Consider the following 11,398-nt stretch of genomic DNA (forward strand, 5'->3'; position numbering starts at 1 on the left):
AGTAATGTTTGTAAATTCACAAGTATTCACTATGACATCACTTAGACAGGATTGACAAAGACACTAGCCCAGATGGGAGGCCAATTTTATCTCCAGGGATTAGAAAAAGAGCACTAAATGAAGCTCACAGACTGGCTCACATGAGTCACAAATAAATGAACAGAAACCTCTGCCACTGGTGGCAACCCATCTTTAAACTTAAAAAAGAAAAAATTAGATCTGATAATGAGACACACTTTAAAAAATGAAGATTTGCAAATTGTAGAGAAAAATGTTGGGAAAACATCAGTTTGGAGCTGGTTACCACCCTCAGTCACAAGGAAGGGTGGAAAAATTGAATCTAATCTTAAAACAAATTGGTGATAATCAGTGCACAGACAAATTTGAACTGGTTTGACGCATTACCTATTGTTCTGATGTCTATTAGGAGCTTAGTTAATTCAGGGACAGGTTTCACTCCATATGAGCTGCCGACTGGCCGACAGTTTCCTGGACAGTGAGGGAGGACACGACAAGTGAGTATAAAGCACATTTTGTTAATCGGTCACCTCTAGTCACAGGTTTTGCTGATCTGGTGGAAGAGAACCAGGAGGGAACGACTGGAGACCAGAACAGTCTTGTCTGTGGAAACCAACCGCTATGCCTTGACGCGCCATGACACAGAAGGCCATGAATGGAACTGCAAAGGAGCTGTCTGCCATCCGGCAGATGGTTCTGAAAAATCACATTGTTCTGGACTTGCTGACTGCCTCTCAAGCGGAGGTTGCAAGATTAATCGGACTGCCTGTTGTACATACATCCCTGATGAGTCAGAGAAAGGAGGTCTCATCCACTGTTATGTGAAGTCTGCCACCCATGGCTCTGGGCCGTTCGGCTTGTGGTCCTGTCCGACGTCTGGGACCTTGTGGCAGCTGCTGCTAAAACTGTTTATCCCAGTGATCTTTGTGTTGTTACTGTTCTCTCTGTTTTTTCTGTTGTGTCATCCCCTGTCTTAGGAGTATGATGACCAGAACGGTGACCCAGACGCTGGTGGAAATGCAGCTGGCAGCCATGACGAGCTGTGATCGTGGTGAAACTGTACCCTTTTCGTGGAGCTGAATAATAAAGTTTAATTCTGAAACAGACCTGTGTTCTCAGTGAAGAATAGAAAAGTTATCTTATGTTTTAATTGAGAAGCCTTTCTTTCAGCAATTAAAATTAGGGTTTTTACAACTAAGGTTTCAGAAGTTGATGGATGTACATACATGTCATTTATTTTTGTTTTTATGTTTTCTGGTTCTGAATTCATATTTCACTTTTTGATTTTTCCACTCATAAATGATTTTTCCACTTTAATTTGCTTTTATGATTTGTTGTTCAATTTGTGTTATGTTTATGACTACGATTTTAACCTTTTTTTTCTCTTATTTTTACGTTTTCTAAAATTAACATGTTGTTCCTTTTATGAGTTTTTGAATTATGAGACAGTAATTTATTTGTGTTCCAGTTTTTCAGCCTTTGTGCTTATGTGTAAAACTGCCTACGTGAGACGCGAAGGTCAGATGGCGGGCGCCACACCATCTGGCTCTCCCAAAGAGCTATGTGTTATTGTTATGCTTATGTTTAAACTATGGTCTGGACTGGTTTTGCCCGGCTCAGATCAACCCCCTTTTTCTTCTTCCTTTAATAAAAGAGAAAGCCCAAGTAAGGAGGCAGAACTTCCTGGACAGCACGCCGTTAGGAGCTGTTGTGGAATTTCTCCTCTTGCGAAGGCCTTCACAAAAGACAACAAGCCTCTCTGGTGTGATTCTTTCTTAGCAGGTTAAATAAATCAAAATCCTGACAAATTCTGATGTACAGATATGTAGCGTGTAAATAATTTCCAGGTTTCCCTTTTTTATATGTTCTCTACATACTGAATGTTTTTGTTGAAAAGCTTATGTAATAGTGTACATATGGTGCAACCAACTGAACAATTATTCTTTTTTTATTCAACCACAATGTAACAGGTTCTTCAAATGGCAACAAATGATTTTCTCAAAACGACAATATGCATGTTTAATATTTTCTTGTCTTGGCAGATTGCCAAAATATAGAACTATTTTGTCATCAGTTTATCATTAATTACTCAGCATGTTTAAATTTTGTACATTTTAGTTGTGAAATATTCAACAAATTTTATATTAAATGTCTCCTTTCATTCACAAGACAGACTGAACTCTGACTGTATGTTAATGTCTGGCTGTCCCATTCATAGTTGTCCTAAGAGCAAATGTACATTAAAGCTTGCCCATTGTGTTCAAGCAGCGGGGGAAATTAGCACCCGCCACTGGCCAAATGCGAGTAAATATGTGAAGTGGCGGGTGAATTTGATCAACGCACACGCCACTGTGGCGGGTTGGCAATTTGAACAGAAAAATGTTTATTTGTCCTCCTGACATATAGGGGAGCACTAATGTGCTTGAGTTGCTGCTAAGTGCAAGAAGGAGAAAAGTTTAGCAGACACTCTTTACCAGTTGGTGGCAGTATTGATTCCTTCAGTTGTTTACCAACCACCAATAAAAATCATGAAGAAGAAGAAGAAGAAACAATTTGAGGAGTAGCATTAGCAATATGGCGGAACATTTTAGGAGTTAAGCGGGTGGCAGACAACAAAAATGCTTTTCAAGAGTAGTCGAGGGAAGAACCAAAAGTTAAACAATGTTTTTTTTAACTAAATCAATGACGTCATGACGTCGGTCAGTGTGCGTTCGCGCCTACGGACGGTGTTCTGACGATCTGTGCTTCCGCGTCACATTTTCCTACCATAGCACGGCTAAACAGCTTTGTCTAACTACCCGTCAAAAACTGCGTCATGTTTACAAACCGAAAACTATAGCGGTTCGTGTTAATGTTAAATATCATCGGATACTGAAGTGGAAGCTTAGGAGTTATGCTTAGCATAGCATTGTAACAATTTATATCCCCGATGAAAACCTTTCTAAAACTACAAAAATCATTTCCTTTATCAGAATATGTTAAATATAAGCGGCTAGCACAAATAAATCTATGCATTAAAAACAGCAAGTGTCTGAAAAACATTAAAACTTACATACAAAAACTTACAAAAGCACAAAAAATTACTTCAAAAACACTCCACAGAAATAAATTTCACTTGTCTGAATTTTTTTATGTACAGATATGCATCTTTTAATGGTTTAAAATAAAAAAGGAAAATAAGAAAAATCTAGTTATTTCCATGCAGTGTCCAGAAAGAGGTGTTGTTCAGCTTGTAGGGCAACACAACTGCTTCCACCCACCTCCATCATCATCATCATATGAAATAACTTTTTTTCACAACAAAAAATAGTGGCTGGTGGACAAAAAAAGGTTTTAGCTGAAACCATCCTGCAGCATTCTCTTCTACAAGTCCAGGCAAGAAACATGAGAAATATCAAGCGCTCTACTTTTTCCCTTTAAAATGCCTCATCATATTGCACTGTAAATGAAACATGCTCACTGGGTGTCCAGATCCCAAGTGTGGCAGTCTTTAGACCTGTGCAAATCATTGTAAGCTGCACTTGCATGTATTAGCCTCTGCTTCCAGTTTTCTGCAGTGGCAGCTCTCCATCTAACAAATTGGTATTGCTCCATTTCTGGGTAAGCTGCTTATTGAGTGAAGGATGTGTTGGTACAGGACATTTTATTTCTAGCAGCACATCTGAGTCAATGACCCTATCAGGACTAGCAGAGAGCCATGGCTTCTGGATTTTGAATTTAAAAATGGATGAATTTGACCTGCAACATAACAGGAGAGTTAAGAATCATTAAAGCTGAAGGGCAAATGGAAATTTCACAGATCACTGTACACTCTTAACAAAACAAATGATGATGCAAAGACTTCAGAAAACAGTTTTATTAAAAAAAAACCCAGATGTAACAGTAGAAATGTACAGAAAATCATCAAAAATCAAGAATGCCTGTGGGTAAGAGCATGTGGAATGTCCCCCAACACCCCAAGGAACCCGTTGTGTTGCATCTCCTCCCTCCTCAAGGCCGCCTCTTGTTCTCTTGCTTCCCGCGCTTCATCCAGCACAAGATAGACGTGTTGGTCCCGCTGTGCCCTCGTCTTCTCGTCTTCTGCCTGCACTGCTGCAACAAATGACTGCTCCTTAGTTGTGCCGCGCTTTCTCTTGTCTAGACAGAAAAGAAGTGGCAAGTGGTCAACAAAAACCAAGTCCAGAGACTGTAGTGGGAAAAGAGGCTTAAAACAAAGAAAGGTGTTGCAACTGAGGAAAAGGCTTTATTGTAAGCAAAATCAATGAGTGTGCTGATATTAAACAGGTGAATACAGGTGTTAAACTTTGTGCAACAAAAATTTAAACAAAAAATGTTATTGTTCAATATCAAGGCAGTTCAGGTATCAATATGGTTGCATGATTGCTTCTTACCAAGTACAGCAGGCTGCTGTGTTGTGCTGCTCTGCATGGTGCTACTAGGCCACGACGGAGTGGAGGAATGATCCAGGGGGACATGGAGGGTTATTGTTTGATCTTGGCACAAGTTCTTAAACAAAAGAAACACAAAACTTCAGAAAACCTACATTAAGATATGTAGTTACAGACCAAAGTAGTACACACGTACAGTTCACAGTTAGCATCAATGCTAGTACTTAGCAACCGGGGGCAATGGCGTCAGCATTAATTTTGTATACTCACGACCGATGGGATAAGTAACTTTAATATAAAATATGCTTAAAGTTAAAAAACACTCACCATCATCCATCATGGATTCCAGCAGTGAAGAGGCCGTATCTAAGCCACTCTCCCTCCCATTGTTGCCGATGTCCGTAAATGGCGTCCATCTGGTCAAACCACTTCCATATTTTGCAGTTTGAACCACTCCTTCTATTGCGGTCCTTTATCATGCGGTAATCGCACCTCAGTTTTTTAAATTTATCTCTACACTGCTTCGGTGTTCTCTGGTAGCCACGATCAGCCATCAGCTCTGACACCTCTTTGAAAATTTTTTCATTGTGAGTCGACCCATCTAGCTCGCTCTGAATTTTGTCCTCTGCCACCAAGCACAAAAACTCCTGCACCTAAGAATTGGACGACCAGTGACTCCACCGCCTAACCAATCAGTGACCGACAGTACTCTGACGTCGCATTTTCAGGCCAGTACAGTATGCTTGGAACCTCAACGGAGTTGGTACTAAAAAGGGGGACGGTTCCATGAATCCTGAATAATGGAAAAGGCGTGGAACCGTCCTGTGCCGTCCCGTACCGTCCTGTTCAGGCACTAGTGGAAAAGGGGCATAACAGTACCCATGTGAATGATGTTCATGCCCTGTTCTTTTAGTTGATTACATGCTCTGATCTCATTTTCTTTACCATACTTTGTTTCATAATTACCACGAAAGGAGGGATACATGTGCTTAGATAAAATTTATTATTGTTTTTGGTGGCACGAACTGGAACTTTTTTTGCTTGCTGTAAAAAGTTTTGATAAGTCTGTAAGTCTTTTTCTACAGTTGTGCCACAGATCTGATGCACTTTGTTCTTTTGTTTTTTCTTGTAATTGTGATGCTTGATGTTCAGAAACTTGAATATATGCCTGATAGTATGCCCTGCATGAATTACAGCTAAGATCAGAACTGTGTGCTTGGTGTTGTTGAAAAAATTGCTCATTAATTGTGCTATTGCAGTGAGGTTCTGCAGACAGTGAGGTATTGTAACACTTTCCAATTATTGTGTTCTTGAGGAGAAACAGTGGCTTCATTGGTGCTTTGCTAACACTGTCTTTGAAGTCTTGGTGTGTATGATGATGTGGCGTGTTTGGGAGTGTTTGTGTCACTGCAGCCCGTGAGTTCATGTTATACTGCTGCTCTGAAGTTTATCTGGCTTAGACGTTTGGGTTCAAGATTCTTTGCTGTCCCTGCATTCCACCTGCGCTGCTCATCTGTACATGCAAGCCCTGTCTTTCCACTGATCAAGGCATTCTGGACCTGTAATAAACATTAGGAGTATATTCTCACTGTCATTACTCAAAATTTAAGATAATGAGGAATTTATATTCATAAAGCACTACCATTTCTGTATATATAGATCTAAATCACTGTATTAAAAACACTGGCAAGGTCAGTGCAAGCTATTGCTAACAAGATCAGGCGTTCCCAGATGCCACCTTGGTGTGAAGCCGCAGGTGTATTAAAATGCCAGTTTATGCCATCTTGGGCCAAAGTTCTTTGGATTTTGCTCTGGTTCAAAGCAGTCAGATTTTCTTTCAGTTCTCTGTTGGCTCCCACACAATTTGTGCCATTATCTGACCTGATGGAGGAGACTGGACCACGTCTACAGATGAATCTTCTGATTGCATTAATACAAGAATCTGCATCAAGGGTATGAGCCACTTCTAAATGAACAGCACGACTGGTTAGGCAAGTAAATATCACTCCATACCTTTTAAGTAGACTTCTGCCTCTTTTGGTATCAATGGGGCCGAAATAATCAACCCCAACATCTGTAAATGGAGCTTTGTCTGGAACTACTCTTTCCTGGGGCAGATCAGCCATTTTTTGTTTCAGATGTTTTCCTCTATTTCTTCTGCAGGTCACACAGTCAGACAGGATTTTTCTTGCAGCAGAGTTTGCATTGATAATCCAGTATCTCTGACGCAATCTAGACAACATGTGGTTTCTTCCTGCATGACCAAGCACATGGTGAATGTAACGCAGAATTAATGTTGCCACATGCATGTCTTTACACAAAATAATAGGATGTTTGGTTTCAGATGGCAATGCAGCTCTTTTGAGACGTCCGCCCACTCTGAGGACTCCATTGTCAACCACTGGATCAAGTCTGTACAGCTGGCTGTCTTTAGAAATTGTCTTGTTGACTCTGAGTGAGCAGATCTCTGGTCCAAATCTGTGATGTTGTTCAAACTGAATAATGGAATGCTCTGCTTTAGCTAGATCATCAGATGTCAAACACTGTTTTTTCAGCACAGTCTTAAATTGCTGCATCTTTTGTGTCACCTTTTGCTCCTTAGCATGTATATCTTCTCCAGACTGATGCATCCTGGCTGCAAACTCCTTTCTTTTCTGAGACAGCAGAATGAGAAGTTCCTTGAGCTTTAGAAACAGAGCTACAGATGTTTTCAGCTTCACCCAGAATGAGAAGTAGGAGATGAAAAAACTGGTAGGGCTTTTAACCTCCTCAACAACAGCATTGACAGTCACATCCTTTTTTATTTCAGAGTCATCAGCAGGAAGTAAGTAATGCTTTACCTCCAGCTTAGGCCATTTATCTTTCGTCTCCAATAGGAAATCAGGGCCATTAATCCATCTGTTTTGCTCCAAGAAGTCCTCTGCTTTCATTCCTCTTGAGGCTTCATCTGCAGGATTACTTTTAGAACTCACATATCTCCACTGGTTAGCTTGTGTAGCTTCTCTGATGATGGACACTCTGTTTGCAACAAAGGTATGGAACCTTTTTGCTTCACTGCAGATGTATTTTAGGACAGTGGTGCTGTCAGTCCAAAAAACAGATGTATCAAGTTCAAGATGCAACTCTCTGTGAAGCAGTTAGTCCATACGAACAGCGAGGACAGCTGCAGTGAGCCCTAGACGAGGGATGATTGTCTGCTTGAGAGGAGCAACTCTGGCCTTTCCCAGGAGGAATGCTAGGTGTACATGATGCTCATTTGGAATCTTAAATATGACACTGTGCCATATCCCACTTGGCTGGCATCAGAGAAGTGGTGGAGCTGTGCTGTGAGAGGACAAAAATCTTTAGGCTTAATACAGCGATCCACTTCAAACTCTGATATCTTCTTCAGATCATCCAGCCAGTCGGTCCATTGTTTGGAGAAATGATGGTGAACAGCATCATCCCAGCCCAAGTTTCTCCTGCAGAGCTCCTGTAGAAGCAGTTTGGCAGTGATGGCAAAGGGAGCGAGAAATCCCAAGGGATCATACAGTGAGCTCACAACTGACAGTATTCCCCTTCTTGTATGAGACCGCTCTTGAAGTGAAGTTTTAAATTTAAAGACATCACTTTGAATGCACCACTGTAAGCCAAGTGCTCGTTCCACTGGAAGCTCCAAATCCATTTCCAATATTTCCTTTATTTTTTTATCTGAAAGTGCTTGCAGCACTGCATGACTATTACTGATCCACTTTGAGAGCTTAAATCCTCCTTGATGGCAAAGAGCTGTCAAATCTTGGGCGAATTTGATTGCTTCCTCTTCTGTAGGCAAAGATTTTAAGCAATCAACCACATAGAAATTGTGCTTGATTGTACTAACTACTTCAGCTGGAAACTGCTGAGCATTGTCTTCTGCTGTTCTTCTTAATGCATAATTTGCACAACTCGGAGAGGACACTGCTCCAAACAGATGTACAGTCATCCGATATTCTTGTGGAATTTGTGAAGTGTCACCATTGGGCCACCAGAGGAAACGAAGAAAGTCTCTATGCTTCTCTGGAACATGAACCTGGTGAAACATGGCTTGAATATCTGCCATAACTGCAACAGGCTCTTGTCTGAAGCGTAGAAAAACTCCCACAACTGAGTTGGTCAGATCAGGTCCTTGTAACAGCTGGTGAGGTAAGTGAGGTCCCCTTGAATGTTGCAGCACAGTCAAAAACAACTGAGTTTGCCTTTTCTGGGGTGATAAACACCATGGTGGGGTATATACCACATTTTTCCCTCACTGCCCATTGAGTGATCATCAGGTACAATTTCAGCATATCCATTACATATCATGTCATCCATAAATGCAACATAGTCTTTCTTGAAAATACTGTTCTTGTCAAACTTTCTTTTCAAGCTTTGAAGATGTTGCTCTGCAATACAGCGGTTCATTGGCAAGATAGAGTTTTCAACTTTAAAAGGCAGGTCAATACAATAATGTCCATTGATTAATTGTGCTGTATTGTTCATAATAGTCATAAACTTGACATCTTCTATGGGCATTTCAATCTGCTCTTGAGAAGTTTTTTCATTGAAATCATGATTGTACTGTTCAATTAACATTATTTCCAGATGTTCAACAGAAATCCTGTTTGCAGTGACAACATGACTGCCTGTGCTGTTCCTTTCGCTCCGAAGTGGACCATTAATGACCCATCCAACTCAAGTCCAAACTGCATATGGGCCTTCATCCTGGCTATTTATCAGTTCCCATGGCTCCAGTACTTAGGTGCATCTGTGCCAATTAGCAAATCTACATCGGCATCTATGTTGTGGAGCTTTATGCTTTGCAGGTATGGCCACCTGTCAATGTCCTCCTGTAGTGGAACATTTTCCTTTGAAACAGGCATTAGCTTTTGTGTGATAATATCTGGAAGTTCAATGAAATCATTTTTATCAAGTGCTGCTACTTGCAGTCCAGAGATTATGTTTGTACTCACAATATCCTTGTGTCCCATTGTTTGCAGCTGAATGCTTGTTCTTTTGCCTTTCAGTTGCAGCTTTCTGGCCAAACTTTCTGTGCAAAATGTGCCTGTGCTGCCCGGGTCCAAAAAGGCATACGTCTGCACCGTTGTGTTGGTTTTTGGACTCCTGACTTGAACTGCAACAATAGAAAGGATTGAGTTATCTTCATCACAGACACTGATATGACTACAGGTTTGAGTCATTGTGGAAGTAGTACTTAGATGATTCTGTAGACGTCTGGAGAAAGCTCCTGTATTTTCCTTATCAATGTGCAGGACACTGGGATGCTTTTGATGACATACAGAGCAGTCCAGGCGACCTCTGCATTCTCTGCTTATGTGTCCTATCTTGAGACAACCAAAACACATGCCCTTTTCCTTAATAAAGTTTACTTTATCTCTATGTGGCTTCTCCTTGAACTTAAAACATTTGTCAACTGTATGATTACTTAAGAGACAATACAAACAGCTATGACTTTTGGAGGACTTACTCTTGTTTTCAGATGCACATTCATTATTCAGTGTAATGACATTTGTGGCATAACTGCTCCCCCTTTTCTTCTGGTTTGTAAAACTCTTGTTGGAATTTTTAGAGTTGAGCTGTTGAAAGTCCATGATATTGCCAAACAATGGATCAGATGCAACCTTAACTTGCTTTTCAATGAAAGCAACAAGATCAGTAAATAAAGCTCTCTGACCACTATTTTCCTGCAAGTCACAGGCTACATTTCTCCATCTCTCTCTTATTTTATAGGGAAGCTTTAGGATTATGCTCCTCATATTTAATGGTAAATCCAGTTCTTTCATATATGTGATGTGTTCTGTTAAATTTGAACATCCCCTTAAAAACAGCGAAAATGCTTGCATTGATTTAATATCCTCACTTTTAATGGCTGGCCAGTTGTTAATTTTATCCATATAGGCCTGAGCAATTTTGTATTCATTTCCAAAATGTTCAGAAAGAAGACTTTTAGCTTTAAGATAACCCAGTTCTGATGGTAAATGCTGGCAACTGTGCACAAGTTCTCTAGGCTGCCCCCTGGTGTATTGTTCTAGAAAATGCAAACGGTCGCTCCAGTTGGATGTTTTGGCTTCCACGCCATTCTCAAATGCTTTTATAAAAGATTTATATTGAAGAGGGTCTCCATCAAAAACAGAAATGTTTCTTGGTGGCAAAACAGAGCTCAGATTTTGCTGAACCAACATGGCAGTGATGTCATTTTGTCTTTGCATGATGTCCATAATACTGGTTTGATGATCCATTTGTTGTTCTAGTGGTGGTTGCAAACTTGTGCTCGAACTTTGATGAACAGTCATTTGAGCACAGACATTTTGTGACTTATCTGTGCTTTGAACTGCTAGCTTTTGTTTTGGTCGAACAACTGGTTGCTCAGTGACAGAAGACACTTTAACGTCTTCCATATATTTTTCTGGAACAAATATATCGGCACATGGACTAAGTTTTAGCGCCGACTTGGCACCACCCTTTTCATATTATGAGTTCATGCCATCAGATCGTTTTGAGCCACACTGTGATTGTATTCCCAACACACAAAGTTTTGCATTTGCAGCTGCTAACTCTGTCTCAAGTTCAAGTTGTTCCTTTTCTCGTTTTAACTTCTCCTCCTGCTCATCAAGCTGATGTCTCCTTTTGAGCGCTGCAACGCGCTCCAACAGCGCTGCCTTTTCGGCCTCTGCTCTTATGCATGCAGATGTAGTGGAGGAGACATGGGACAGTTGAGAGCGCATTTTTGACTTTACAGAGCACACATTAGAAACACTGTCTTCAGGATTTACTCCATCTTCATCATTATCCTTGGCGTGATCATCATCATCTGCATCTGGTTGCACAAAGTGCTGGCCCAGTTCACATAACCAGCCTTTGACGTGCTCAGTAAATTCAAGGCAAGTACTGTGGAGGAGAAGAGAGTGCAAAGTTCACCAAACTCCGGTTGTTTTTGCCAGAACTTCGGAACAGTGGTGGTGATAACAGGACGATTC

The 11,398-nt window shown here is 40.8% G+C and overlaps 1 protein-coding gene across 1 annotated transcript; it reads right to left on the bottom strand.

Moving 5' to 3' along the window:
- Nucleotides 1-8,824: 8,824 nt before the first annotated feature.
- Nucleotides 8,825-10,544, bottom strand: LOC108251331. The gene is made up of 2 exons (XM_017441589.3): nt 9,616-10,544; nt 8,825-9,534 (listed from the first exon to the last, which is right to left on the bottom strand). The coding sequence occupies exons 1-2, from the start codon at nt 10,313-10,315 to the stop codon at nt 9,137-9,139; spliced, it is 1,098 nt and encodes a 365-aa protein (XP_017297078.2). The 5' UTR covers nt 10,316-10,544; the 3' UTR covers nt 8,825-9,136.
- Nucleotides 10,545-11,398: the final 854 nt, after the last annotated feature.

Source organism: Kryptolebias marmoratus, linkage group LG20, assembly GCF_001649575.2.
Source record: "Kryptolebias marmoratus isolate JLee-2015 linkage group LG20, ASM164957v2, whole genome shotgun sequence".
NCBI classification, from domain to species: domain Eukaryota; kingdom Metazoa; phylum Chordata; class Actinopteri; order Cyprinodontiformes; family Rivulidae; genus Kryptolebias; species Kryptolebias marmoratus.

What these genes read in the sequence shown, in the direction of transcription:
- LOC108251331 (XM_017441589.3), bottom strand. Translation starts at nt 10,315, where the DNA reads ATGGATAAAATTAACAACTGGCCAGCCATTAAAAGTGAGGATATTAAA. An exon ending in ACGTCTACAGAATCATCTAA is followed by an intron (nt 9,535 to 9,615) that starts GTACTACTTCCA and finishes CTATTGTTGCAG; the next exon opens with TTCAAGTCAGGAGTCCAAAA.